Here is a 15,084-nt window from a genome sequence, read left to right on the forward strand (position 1 = left end):
ATGATGGCTGACTGTTGCTGGAGCTTGATGAGAGACAACCCAGAAGCTGTACATCACAGATCAGCCAAGAAAAGAAAGTTCAAATAACTGCCATTGTCATTCATCTGTGTGCCATATATATGTGTTTTTATATTTTGTAGTTTAATTCTGTAAGTATATTTGATTTGCTGTGCATAGACTTTGTAATCTCTGCTATTCCTTGATTAAAAATATACAAAATGTAGTACCGAAAATCATGTGTTTTTATCATAAAACATTGGGAGTAATTTTCATCAAAATTTGAAAATATCTCGAAATCCTGATGTGATAGCCAAAAACGGAGTTCATATTTGTAATCAGCAGCCAAAATTGACTTAAAATATGTTTTAAAACCTTTTGCCAGAAAAATTGTGTTGACCAGTGTTATATATTACATATATTGTATATTGTGGAGACACAGCATTATATCTTAATTAACCAGATGTTTATTTTGTAGCAAACCAAGAAGAGCAGACTGCTATCTGTATGTTGCCTTTTGAATTTATGTGTTGGTCAAGAAAACAGACTTTTGCTTGTGTAAGCCTGTAATATTGACATTTCATATAAGATATTGTGCTCTTATCCTTCATGACTAGTGATGTTTACTGATATGCTAATTATGCATTATGTAGTTTTGTGATTTTCAAAACAGAAGAGGAAAAACTATGCAAATAGATAAATAATCAAGCAATGCTACTTGATCTCATCTCCATTCTTACCCTTTATATCAATACTGAAAGAAGGACACTTGTTAAATATAAAAGAGGTTATCTGCCTCTATAGACAGACAGAGAGAGAGACAGCCATAGATTCAGCCAAGACATCCAAACATCCTACAGGACCCAAAGGACTGCTGCCAATGCATCATGGCACCATCACGAGGCATACAGATACATCATTCTACAGTAAACAACCTAAGAGACCTCAGCCCCGGTTGGAAGAATACAGATCTGCTCCAATGGCCATTGCTGAACCATGGATACGTTTGGAGAAAGTCAGGATTGGGACCCGCCGTTCGCCTGGTTGTGACCCTCAGGTCAACTGGCTTTGTATCTCAATGGACTGTCATCTTCTTAAGCTTGTCGTTACCTCCTCTGTATGTGTGTGTGTGCCACAGGTGGGATAATCGACCTTGGAAGATGAAGCCAGGTTGTGACCCTCCAGTCAACTGGCCTTGTACCTGAATGGACTGTCCTCTTCCTACACTTGTTATTACCTCCTCTCTGTGTGTATGCCACAAGTGGGGTAGTTGATCCTGGGAGCTCTGAAGTAACAGCTGCCATTATCCCGGCGAGTCAGCGGAAGGATGAGACTCTGTAATGTGCACCATCTTAGGGTATTTTGCTGGGACTGTTCTACGTGTTATCTGCTTGTTTTGTGATTCAATGAGGCATTGCCACACTGTTCTATCCTCACCCTGTGTTGTTTGAGTAGCATTATGCCCACGTTAAAGGGAGAGCGGGTGTTTGGCAGGACGATCCCTGGTCCATGTGGTTTTGGTTAGCGGGCCAGCAGGGTGCCTAACGACCCCCCCCATTTCTCCACATATATACTGTACATTAAAATTTAAAGATAAAGGCTTTGTACAATATAGTCTATCCCTAGATACCTAGTGTTTTCACATTTTCTTTCTTACTTTTATTTTTATTATTTTTTCTCTATTCTCTGTAATATAAAATTGAGAAAATAAGGTTAATTATTTGTTGTGGTCAGAACCTTGCCTCCCTTTCTAGATAATTAATTATTGTTCAATTCTCTTTAATTATTTAAATACAATATTATAGGGTTCCTAACTAACACTCTTATATTTTTTCATTGCAAACACCAGCTCATCAAGGACTGTATTTGTGGGAGAAAACTGGCGGCATGACGAGCTGCAATGTTCTCAGGCAATGCTGTCGGTCTAGGTATCCATATTACATTGGTAATAAAGTAAAGGCTTAAATAAAATGAGCAATAATTTAATTTCATACATTTCTATGCAGCTGTCACAGTCTTGCCAGAAGAGCAGCCAGTTATTTATTTTTGTACCCTTGAGGAAGAGATCTGTTCGACCTAGAAATGCGCTGGTAATAGCGATGAGTGAACATGCTAGGACAAGATGTTGTCCGCCATGCTCGGGTGCTAACCGAGTGTCTTCGGCGTGCTCGAATAATATGTTCGAGTCCCCACAGCTGCATATCTCACGGCTGTTCAACAGAGGGATTGCCTAACAAACAGGAAATGCATGTGTTGTGGCTGTTGAACAGCTCTGAGACATGGAGGCGCGGGGACTCGAACATATTATTCGAGCACGCCGAAAACACTGGGTTAGCACTTGAGCATGTAGATAACACCTTATCCAAGGACGTTCGCTCATCACTAGTTGGGCACAAACAGCAACATATTTCTATTCATATGATTCCTGTGAATTCTTCACCGGCAGCGCAGTGCACCCGCAACTCGCCCTTTGGTATACTCCCAGTAGGTGGCACTAGAGACCCTGTTCTCTTCCTCTGATGCTATTTGCTGGCATCAAAACAAACTCTTAGCACATTGGCTTTCAATACAAAAAAAGAGTGGTGAACCAATAGATAAACAGAATGCATCAAGGCGATACGTTGTAGCTTCATGGTTAATCTAAGATTCTTACCTGTTAGTGTCAGGTTACTGTATGTGTTGGAAAATTGCTCTTTCAACAAAACTAGATGCATCTGAGCGGCTTTCTCCCTCTGCAGTTCCAGCATGGTATCTGGATGCTGGGCTATTTTGCATCCTTTCTGTTTGTCGAGACAGATATCACTACGGACGATATCTGTGAAGAGACAAAATATATCATAAATCATAAAAAAATAATACTATCTTAAGAAACATAAAAAAATGAGTTCCTCAAAAATCCAGAAATGGAAAAACAAAAATTTTAGATATAGAATTTCCTAGCCTTTATCTTCTTTGGATTTATACAAACAAATACAGGATAAATGCTATATGTGTAATATCTAAGATACATTTTGTATTTTTTGGTCTCTGTAAAATTATTACTGTACCCAATTGAATTTTTGTATTATCTCAATGTAAATTTACTAATTTCGATCGTTGGTGCAAATTGATTCCCAGAACCCGGTCCGGTGACCATATCGGTAATCTGTGGTCGCTAGACGGCAGACCTGAGAGCCGCCTCCTACCTCTCGGCATCCACAGCTCTTCAATTGACTATCCAGCCTGGCGCAACTTCACATGTATGGGAGGATACCGGAAGGAAGGAGGCAGTTCTCACCGCTCCTATCCAGCGGTCACAGATTACTGTTCTCAGGGATCCCATCCAGCGGTCACAGATTACTGCTGTGGACAATTAGAGCCCTGTGAGTCAATTTGCACCAACTCTAATTATTTCCTATTATTATGAAAGCACCAGTGCTATAAAGAGATTTCCATCACAAGTATTGTTAATTATGCCCAAACCAAATTTGCCAACTTCATTTTTTTATTTCTGTAGGAAAATTTCATGGACAGCCAACATTTTGTACAGACATGCTGGAAAACCATAATAAATCATTATACATTTTTTTTTAATCTCATCCAGAGTTTAAAAAAATCACACATCAAGTTTTTATGAACAGGGGACAATTTAGGAATTTCTTAATGGTTAGCTTCTTTCTATACAAGTTCATTAAAAGCCTCATTTCTATTTCTTTATAGAAAAAAAATGAAGATTAGAAGTTGTTTTAGGGGAACTAAGATACAAAAAGTCAAAATTTGTAAAAAAAAAAAAAAAAAAGTGTAAAAATTTTCAATTTGTGCAAAATGCTACGTTGACGTATGAGATCTGAGATATTTGTATCCTACGCTTATCTAAAATTGAGAAGGGCACTACAAAGCCTAAAAAGTGACCCTGACATAATTTGCATCAAATATGTAAGCTCCGACATTTCGTACATAAGGAGATCCTGCTGTCATGTCGTTTAACTTCTTAAATGCCACGGCTAACAGTGGTTTTATAGATGGAGGACGTTCAACTGGTACCTTGTGATGCAAATATGAGGCGCCATTGTGTTATTAGCAGTATGATAATTTATTATCTAAGTGATGAAACATAGAGGGACTTATGGTGTAAAAGAAAAATAATAGTTTAGTGAAAAAAAATACAAAGCAATAAAATAATACACAAAACACATACAAGCATTTCAAAGCAGTTTTATTCTGCAAAATAAATCAAGAAAAATAAAAAAAAACTCTCCACAAATGCCATCGCCTATATATATATATATATATATATATATATATATATATATATATATATATAGCATTAAATGCTATAAAAAGAAAAACAAAGAAAATGAAAAAATTGCTATTTTTTATTTACTATCCCTCCAAAAAAAAAAAAATCCATAGATTCCGTGTACTCCCAAATAGTATTAATGCAAACGGTTTGGCTTTAGAAATAAAATGGAGATAAAACAAAATAAATATTGCTGTGTCCTTAACGGAACTGTCACCTTTAAAATAATGTTCTGCCCTAGCTGCAGTTTGTTAAAAAAAAATAACAGACCGTGCCACACTCACCTTCCTCACGTCCCCTTAAGGGGTTAATAAAATATTAAAATTCCTGTTAAAAAGCTAAAGGTAAAACAGATGAAAGGTGGTCCCCAGCTACAATGTTGAGCATCTCTACGGCTCCCACTGACGTACTTGTACAAGGTGGGTCGGCGTCCTCAGCACCCTCCATATTATTATGTTTCTGACTACAATTTTTCTTTTATTCAACTTATAAAATTTGCGAAATTTGTAAAATTAGTTTAGGTTCCCAATTAATTTGCAATTTTTTCAGACACATTCTTGTGGTCATTGTTGATGTTTATTTAGCGTCAAATTCCTCAAAATGCAGCATATGATTTATGCTCTATATTTTTGTTTTTAACATTTATTGTGACTTTTTAGTGCAAAAACTCACACGTTCTGCTAAAACGTTGAAACATTTGCACAAGAGATTACAGACGTACATAAAATTGCTCCAGGGAGAAGGACCCACAAACATGTGGCGACTTTTTAAAAAGTCGTAATTGACGAATTCGCCGAAAACGTCTGGGAAAACCAAAACTCTGCACACACTGCCGAAAATAAAAAATAAGTCAGCACATATAAAGTAGATTTTAAAAAAGACGCAAATTAAAAGACGATTGAGGCACAAATGAAAAATAGGCAAAAAAACACTTCAAACTAGAGAAAAAAAGGCACAAATGTAATAATGAATCTAGCCCTTATCGTAAAGAAGGACTGATGTGAAGTTTTTTGTGGAGACCACCCACCTATTGGTCAGGCAATGTTCCCTGGGAAAAAGGTATGCAAATTAGTTTTCCACCTTAAGGAAGAAAGTTGGCACACTAGTGCCACCTATTGGAGGTAGGCATGCAGTACTTTGCCACATACCTTAAAATATTTAGCCAAACCAGAGATTCTTTAAGTAAAGAGATAAATTCAGAGACACATGTTTGGTACTTCTTGCACCTCATCAGTGCAGAGCACCAGTAGAGAGGACTGCTATGTGTACCATTATTGATGTAAACTGTATCCCCTTCATCATGGTATATATAAGTCCTATATTCTCATTAGCACCCATTTTAGAACAAAGCATCTTAAATTGATTGTCCGCTCATAAGAGATTATGGCCCTGGAGTAGCCGATTTATAAATACTAGGAAAAACACTCAGGGCATCACCAAGTAATAAATATAAGGGATCAACCCAAAGCATGCCAAACTAAATCAAAATTCAAAGGCGAAAAGAGGCATACCAAAAAGGGAATTGTCACGCTGTGACTGTATGTGATTTGGGAAAGGGGCCCTGAACTGTCCCTATGACTGGGCCTCTGACTATCGCTGCTACCAAGGCTACCTCTAAGGGTGAGGAGGTATGGGCCACCAGCCTTACTGTTCTCCTGAAACGGGAGCCTGGGGCAGATATGCTAGTGAATAAACATGTAAGACAGACAGGGATAACAGAAAGCAACAAGAATACAAAACACTCACTATAGGTACAGGGGTTTATAGGGAAGGAAAGGAATGTACCAACCAAATGGGAATAGAACAATGAGGAAAGCATACACCCAAAAACAGCACACAACAGTCTCCAGTAGCAACAATGATCTCCAACTCAGCACAGCCACTCCAAGAAGCTAGGAAGTAAAACTTTCACTGGCAAGGAAGATAAGGTCTTGCCAGATTTTATAGTGGGAGGAAATGACCAGGTCAGGAACAGCTGTGACATGGAGCTGCAAGCTTCTAACCAGCATAGAAAGGGTTGTTAACCTCTTCAGCCCCAAGGGAAATTAAATCCATTTAATATGAAACACAAACACACAGACTAAATGGAAGATCTGCGATTCACAATACGTAGTGATCTTCTAACCCCAGATCTCCCAGGAGGAGGGAAGAAAAGCCCAATTACTTGTCTGGACTCTGTATGGATAACCTTGTTTTTTGACAAACATCCAGGATTGTCTGTGATCATCTTGTTCCTATATTGTGCTGGTACTGTTATGATCCTTAGTGGTTGAGGATCACAAATTACTCCAGCTAAGTAACAAACATAGGACAAGCTCTAGGGAGGTGGTAAACTGGACTGACCGCAAAACGGAACCTATCCAAACACACTAGAGGTAGCCGGTGAACGTGCCTAAAAATCCTAGACGTCTCGAGCCAGCCTGAGGAACTAACTACCCCTAGAGAGAAAGAAAGACCTCTCTTGCCTCCAGAGAAATAATCCCCAAAGATATAGAAGCCCCCAACATGTAATAACGGTGAGGTAAGAGGAAGGCACATACACAGGGGAGAAAACAGATTCAGCAAATGAGGCCCACTAATACTAGATAGCAGAAAATAGAAAAGGGGTCTGTGCGGTCAGTAAAAAACCCTTACAAAATATCCACACTGAGATTTCAAGAACCCCCGCACCAACTAACGGTGTGGGGGGAGAAACTCAGTCCCCTAGAGCAACCAGCAAGCGAGAAGATCACATTTTAGCAAGCTGGACAAGAAACATGATAAATGCTGATAATCAAAAAATGAACAAACAAAAACTTAGCTTGTCTTGGAGAGACTGGAGCAAGGTAGTCACAAGGAATCTGAAGAGCACTGAATACATTGATAGCAGGCAAGGAACTGAGTATCCAGGTGAGCTAAATAGGAAACCAACCAAGGATAACGAACCAGCTGATGCAGCCAACCTGCAGAAAGACAACACTACACAGTACCGCTTGTGACCACTAGAGGGAGCCTAGAAATAGAGTTCACAACAGTACCCCCCCCTTGAGGAGGGGTCACCGAACCCTCATCAAGACCCCCAGGGCGATCAGGATGAGCCGCGTGGAAGGCACGAACCAAATCGGCCGCATGAACATCAGAGGCGACAACCCAGGAATTATCCTCCTGACCATAGCCCTTCCACTTAACCAAATACTGAAGCCTCCGTCTAGAGATACGAGAATCCAAAATCTTCTCCACCACGTACTCCAATTCGCCCTCGACCAGCACCGGAGCAGGAGGCTCAACAGAAGGAACCACAGGTACCACATACCTCCGCAACAAAGACCTATGGAACACATTATGAATGGCAAACGATGCTGGGAGATCCAAACGAAAAGACACCGGGTTAAGGATTTCCAAGATCTTATAAGGACCGATGAAGCGAGGCTTGAATTTAGGAGAGGAGACCTTCATAGGAACATACCGAGAAGACAGCCACACCAAATCCCGAACACGAAGTCGGGGACCCACACCGCGGCGGCGGTTGGCAAAGCGCTGAGCCTTCTCCTGTGACAACCTCAAATTGTCCACCACATGGTTCCAAATCTGCTGCAACCTATCCACCACAGAATCCACCCCAGGACAGTCGGAAGACTCAACCTGACCCGAGGAAAAACGAGGATGGAAACCAGAATTGCAGAAAAAAGGCGAAACCAAAGTAGCAGAACTAGCCCGATTATTAAGGGCAAACTCGGCCAATGGCAAAAAAGTCACCCAATCATCCTGATCAGCAGAAACAAAACATCTCAAATAAGTTTCCAACGTCTGATCAGTTCGCTCGGTTTGGCCATTAGTCTGAGGATGGAAGGCCGACGAAAAAGACAAATCAATGCCCATCTTAGCACAAAAAGTCCGCCAAAACCTGGACACAAACTGGGATCCTCTATCAGACACAATATTTTCAGGAATGCCGTGCAAGCGAACCATATTCTGAAAAAATAGAGGAACTAAATCGGAGGAGGAAGGCAACTTAGGCAAGGGCACCAAATGGACCATCTTGGAAAAACGATCACACACCACCCAGATGACAGACATTTTCTGAGATACTGGAAGATCCGAAATAAAATCCATGGAAATGTGCGTCCAAGGCCTTTTTTTTTTTTTAAATTCGTTTATTAATAACAATATCAATTGTACATACATTTGTTCACATTCCCAACATCTAGAAGGTACATAAAATTTTTTACATATAACCATATTTGGGATATTGCAAAGGTTACAAGTGATGCATGTCAATCATTTGGTCATGTCTTATACAAACCGTATCTACCTTATCTTCTAATAAAACTTCCAAAACTAATGCGCTGCCGCTGAGAGGAAAGTTCTAAGTAAATTTCGCCCTGTAGACCACCGCTACTCCGTGTATTCCTACACCCTTTCCCTGCATAGTTATTAAGATATGTTAATCTAAACGGTATGAGAGGAGGAGTTCCATCTCTCCCATATCTTCTCAAATTTGGCTGGATTGCCCCTATTTTGGTACAATGCCCGTTCATATGGAACAATAGAGTTCACCAGATCAATCCATGTTCTAAAAGTTGGACCAGAGCTCCCCATCCATCTTAGGGCCAACACCTTACGCGCCAGAAACAAAGTCTCCCTCAGAAAAATGTCTATATAACGATCCCAAGTCTCAGTTTCCCATACTCCAAATAAACAAACCAGAGGTTCAAGTGGGACAGGGATAGATATCAGTGAAGTCAGTAATGTCGTTACCTCTTTCCAGAATTGGGAAATAATAGGACATTGCCATATCATGTGGATGAAATCTGCGTTGCTGGAATGGCATCTCAGGCAGTCTGATGAGTGAAGACGACCCATTTTGAAGAGACGAATTGGGGTCAAATAGGACTGATGTATGATATATAATTGTGTCATCCTATTGTTAACTGATGGGGAAACTTTAGTTGGGGATTCCAAAATTTCATCCCATTCCTCCTCCAGTGTGTCTGGAAGGAGCCGTCCCCACTTCCCTTTAATGGAGTCTAAGGTGGATCTCTCATTCATGGATAATAGATAGGTATATAGAGAAGAAATAAGTCCCTGGGGACCCTGTGAATTAAGGATACCTATTAACGGTAAATCTGAAATAGCACGTCCCATATCCGCATTCCGCATATATGATTGGAAGGCTGACCTTAGTTGTAGGTAACGGAAAAACTGAGATTTCGGTATATTGTATATAGTTTGTAGTTGCTCAAAAGAGACAAAGATCCCCCGCTGGTGTAAATTGCCCACTGTGAGGACACTATATGATATCCAGAATTTAGTGGATGGGTGACCCAGTAATATCGGGAAATAACCGTTATTCCACAAAGGCATTTCAGTTACTATATCAGCAAATCCTATTAATTTTTTAATTTGCCTCCATACTGATCGTGCTAGTCGGAGCATAGGGAGTAAATGAGGAACCGCAGTTCTCTCCATTTCTAAAAAGCCCAGTGGACAATCAACTTTGGCTGAGTACAAGATGTGATGTTCAGAGTTGGGAAGAATTTTCCCGGGCATCCACGTATTCAACACTCTGGCCTGGCCCACTAGGTAATATAAGTGGAAATCTGGCAGAGCCGCCCCACCCCCTTGTTTAGGTCTCTGTAGAGTAGATAATTTAAGCTTAGGTCTAGCCTTTCCCCATATGAAGGATGTAGTAAGGGAGTTTAGGGTTGCGAAGAAGGACTTAGGTATAATAACGGCACTATGTTGGAAACAATAACTCAACTTGGGGAGTAATATCATCTTTATAAGATTGATACGTCCAGCTACAGATAATGGTAGTTTGTCCCAGGTAGCGAATTTGGATTTGACCACGTCCAGTAACGGGAATATATTGAGATGTAGATCTAGGTGACTACTTTGGGACATATATATTCCTAAATATTTGAACTGGGAGACAATGGGTAGCAATGAGAGGGTGTCAAGGTGGGGCATTGGAGTATGGGAAAGAGGCATCAGAGCGGATTTTCCCCAGTTTATATAAAGGCCAGAAAATTTACTGAATCTATCAATCATCGTTATTACTTTTGGTAGAGTGACCTCCGTTTGATCCATAAACACCACCATGTCATCCGCGTACAGACCAATGACCTCCACCCTATCAGCAATACGTATCCCTGTAATGTCTATAGAAGACCTCATTCGTATTGCCAGAGCCTCTATCGCCAAGGCAAATAGAGCTGGGGAAAGAGGGCACCCCTGCCGAGTACCTCTATGCAGGGAGAACGATGCAGACATTAAGCCGTTCACTACTACACGCGCCTTGGGTTTTGCATATAGCGTACCTATCCCTCTCAAAAATTTATTCCCGAACCCATATTTCCGCAAACATGCAACCAAGAAGGGCCATTCTAGGGAATCAAAAGCCTTGGCTGCGTCTAGCGAAGCCAATGCCCATTTGTTATCTGTTTCCAGAGAACTATATTGTATGACTGACTGTACCCTCCTGATGTTTATGGAAGTGTTTTTCCCTGGCATAAAACCGGTTTGATCCGGGTGTATGAGATCTAGTATGATCTTGTTCAGTCTAGTGGCTAATATCTTAGTGAAGATTTTATAATCTACATTTACCAAAGAAATTGGTCTATATGATCCACAATCTAAGGGGTCCTTCCCCTCCTTCTTAAGTACTATAACATTAGCATCATAGAACGTTTCAGGAATAGATTCCCCTTCCCATATTCCCTTGAGTACCTTTAGCAATATGGGGGCTAGTTTGTCCCGGTATTTCCTATAGAATTCAATGGGAAACCCATCAGGTCCTGGGGCCTTTCCAGATGCCATGTCAGCTATAGCCTGCTCCACCTCTTCTAGAGTAAATTCAGCTTCCATAAGGGCTTGTTGCGATGAGTTTAGTGAGGGGAATGTAACATCTGATAAATAATCTAAGCACTCATCAACATCAGAGTCGTTACTAGATTTATATAACATAGTATAATAGTCATAGAAGCACCGAAGTATCTCATCAGAAGAGGATACTAAAGATCCATCAGACACCCGAATCTGTAAAATTGTATTGGTGGTATTGTGTTGACGTACCAAAAAGGCCAGCAGTGTGCTGGCCTGATTTCCTAGCTCAAAATAAGATTGGCGAGTGAAAAACAATTTACGTTTCGATTTAACCTCTATATGTTGAGTATAAAGTCTTTGGGAGGTGAGCCATTCAATTCTGTTATTGCTGGACTGATTAGCTATATAGGCAGCCTCTGAAGCCTTTAATCTCTGTTCCATCTCCTCATCCTCATTCGCTGTTGCCCTCTTTATATAAGAGATAGTGGAGGACAGACATCCCCTTAAATATGCCTTCAGTGTGTCCCAGAGTAAACCAAGATTTTGAAGTTCCGAGTGTATCAGAATGAAGGTATCTAATTGAGCAATCGTCCTGTCACTGGAGTCTATTAATTTTAACCAGAAGGGGCTCAATTTCCATGACCCATTGTGAGAATCGGATCGTCCATATTTAAGTTTAAGGATAATTGGGGAATGATCCGAGATCCCTCGGTTACCATGCTCAATATTGTCCACCCATAGTGCCAACCCACTTGACCCAAATATATAATCTATCCTAGATAGTGATTGTCTAGTGGATGAGTGGCAGGTATACCCCTTGATCCCCGGGTGATTCATTCTCCACAAATCCAACCAACCACTACCGTCCATAAATAATGCTAGTTGAGAGGGGGGTTGAGATATAATGTCTCCTGACGTTGCATCATCTAATCTCAGTTTGTCTATGGATGGATTCATAGTCAAATTGAAGTCTCCCATGCAGATAACATTCGCTTCCGGGTACTTTAAAGAGAAGCCTAATGCCAGACGGAGAACTGATATATTGGCAGGGGGGGGATTATAGATACATAGCAATACGTATTCTCGCGAGTTAATGAATGCATGTACAAAAACAAAACGACCCTCTGGATCACGTCTCGCCTCCCTTGCCTCCCATCTGACCTCTTTGTGCACTAGTAGAGAGACCCCTCTTGAATAGCTGGTGTGGAAGGTATGTAAGGACCACTGTACCCACGGCTTTTGCATACATCGAACTGTATCTCTTGTCAAATGTGTTTCTACCAGTGCTACAATGTGGGGGTGGTATCTTTTTATCTGTGAAAATACTTTAATTTTCTTTTTAGGGGTCTTTATACCTCGGATATTCCAGGTCATGCATATAAGTTCAGTTCCCATATTTACTCTTGAGGGAAAAATCAGTACATATCATTATTATTTGGGTGTGTTCCAACAGTAGCACATTGGGCATAGATTTAGTATCAGCGGCAGCTTTACCTAATAAACAACCAGAACAAAACCATAAAACCAAATTGAACAAGAAAACTTGAACGATAGGGGAGAGTATTTCCATCCTCCCACAGTCAGATTGAAAAGGGGATACCCTCACTGAATTCAGTGTCCGGTATTGTTGATTTCCCCGCACCTATACGGAAAGCTCAATACTTATTGCCAACTTCCAAGGAACCCAGGCTAGGGGGCCTCCATATTTGATCCTCCGCGAGATCGCAGCCATTCAATCGCCTCCGCTGGGTCCGTGAAGAATAGTGAAGAACTATCGTGGACGATACGGAGCCGAGCCGGGTAGAGCATAGAATAAACAATGTTCTTGTCTCTAAGTTGCTTTTTAACATCCACAAATCTTGCACGTTGTTTTTGAAGTTCTGCAGAAAAATCTGGAAAGATTGAAATGGTGGCATTGCCAAGTTTGATGAGGCCCTTCTGTCGCGCCAAGCGAAGAATAGTATCCCTGTCTCTGCAATTAAGAAGACGTGCCAGGAAAGGTCTCGGCGGAGCCCCAGGAGGCAGAGGCCTAGTTGGTACTCTATGGGCTCTTTCCACCGAGAATGTTGAGGAGAATTCATCTCCCAGTGTGGATTTCAGCCAGCCCTCCAGAAATTGCTCAGGTTGCTGACCTTCCGAACGCTCCGGGAGACCTATGATTCGGACATTGTTCCGGCGCAGTCTATTTTCCAGGTCATCTGCCTTTTGCCTCCAAGCATTTACAGATCCAGTGGCTTTGGTTAATTTGGCTTCCATAGGAGTAATAGTGTCTTCTATAGTAGATACCCTCGTTTCAACTTCAGATATACGCCCCCTCATAGTTTGCATGTCATGTCGCAGGCGGCCCACCTCAGTATGCACATCCTCTATTTTCTCTGTAAGAGATGCTCTAGTGAGGGATATGGCCTGCATTAACTGCTCCGATGCCTGTTTGAGAGTCAGTTCTTCCTCCTCTCCTTCCCCAGTGCCATCAGAGGGGCGACCCCTGCGTTGAGAGGATGTGGGGTTATTTCTGAGACTGCGCACATTTTCATGAGGGTCTTCCTTAGCAAATTTTTTAAGTTTTTCAGCAGCCGCTGCTCCTCTAGGATGCTGCATGGCGGGTATACACAAAAGGACCTCACAAATTAGTGCTGAAAGTAGTTATAGGTAGACCGTGCGCCAATTCCGTGAATATAAATGAGGCAAGTTCTATATAGTATTAGATGATGCTCCAAAGTTCTATAAATTATGTGTTTGCCAGTAATGGTAGGGAGGACCGCAGGAGAGTAGTCCAGGTGTTGATTTATGTGGTTAGGCCTTATATGCTGGACGGATGCTCAGCTTTTGCTGACAGGGAGAGCAGCAGGGAGGGGGGGTTAATTCCCACTATTATAATGTCACAAGTGCAGCGATTGATTAATAGAGGAGGTGCAGGGCCCAATATCTCAGGGCATACATACACCGCATCACCTCACTAGTTTTCAAGCACAGGAATGTTTCACCTGCAGCACTGTTAATGTATAGAGCGACACTGCCTGTGCTGTTAGACAGCGTGCTTCAGTAATGGCCGCCTCTCCCCTAAGCCTCTCCATCCACCTCAGGCCCCACAGCTGTCATATATTAAAGTGAGTCTCACCGCTGCGATCCTGCCCCTCTCCGCTCCGTTATGAGGAAAGTCCGGAGTCAGTAGGAGATGATGACACCCTATGTCCCAGGGCGCGCGTGCAGAAGATGGCCGCTGCTCCACGTGTGTCCATCTAGCACCCTCGGCTCCCGCAGGCACCGCCGCCCGCCGAGATCTTCCGGTCTCTGCGCTCCGGTGTCCCCCAGAGACCTCTGCCGGTGTCCGTCAAGCCGCCGGGATCAGCAGGGAGAACCCGACACTAAAGGGAGCCGGCACCTGCGCTCTGTCCAGCCAGGGCGCGCGCAGGTAATATGGCCGCCGCTGCACAAGAAGTCCTCACCAGCCCGGTCTACCGCAGCATTCGGCGCTCCAGGACCTTACTGTGTCAAACCGGAGGGGTCTTCAGATTCCTGGGGGTCCCAGGACATCAGCGCTGGCCCTAGTTTTGTGCAGATGACGGGTTTTAATGGCAGAATAGAGTCAGGATGGTAGGAGCTCACACAGGCACGTCTTTCTCTCTCTGCTACATAGCCACGCCCCGTCCAAGGCCTTTTTGGGACAGGCAAAGGCAAAAGCAAACTGCTGGCACGAGAACAGCAAGGCTTAGCCCGAGCAGAAATCCCACAAGACTGCACAAAGGAACGCACATCCCGCGACAAGGAAGGCCACCAGAAGGACCTAGCCACCAAATCTCTGGTACCAAAAATCCCAGGATGACCCGCCAACACCGAAGAATGAACCTCGGAAATAACTCTGCTGGTCCATCTATCCGGGACAAACAATCTTTCTGGTGGACAACGGTCAGGTCTATCCGCCTGAAATTTCTGCAGCACTCGTCGCAAATCTGGGGAAATGGCAGACAAAATCACTCCCTCTCTGAGAATACCAGCCGGCTCAG

General features: G+C 42.3%; 1 protein-coding gene across 1 annotated transcript in view; it reads right to left on the bottom strand.

Moving 5' to 3' along the window:
- HPSE2 (heparanase 2 (inactive)) overlaps positions 1–15,084 on the bottom strand; it is a 412,602-nt gene that overhangs the window by 356,812 nt on the left and 40,706 nt on the right. The window contains exon 3 of the mRNA XM_077258334.1: positions 2,651–2,812. Within this exon, the coding sequence (XP_077114449.1) occupies positions 2,651–2,812 (162 nt within the window). The remainder of the gene's footprint in view (positions 1–2,650; positions 2,813–15,084) is intronic.

This window comes from Ranitomeya variabilis, chromosome 4 (assembly GCF_051348905.1).
Source record: "Ranitomeya variabilis isolate aRanVar5 chromosome 4, aRanVar5.hap1, whole genome shotgun sequence".
In the NCBI taxonomy this organism is placed as follows: domain Eukaryota; kingdom Metazoa; phylum Chordata; class Amphibia; order Anura; family Dendrobatidae; genus Ranitomeya; species Ranitomeya variabilis.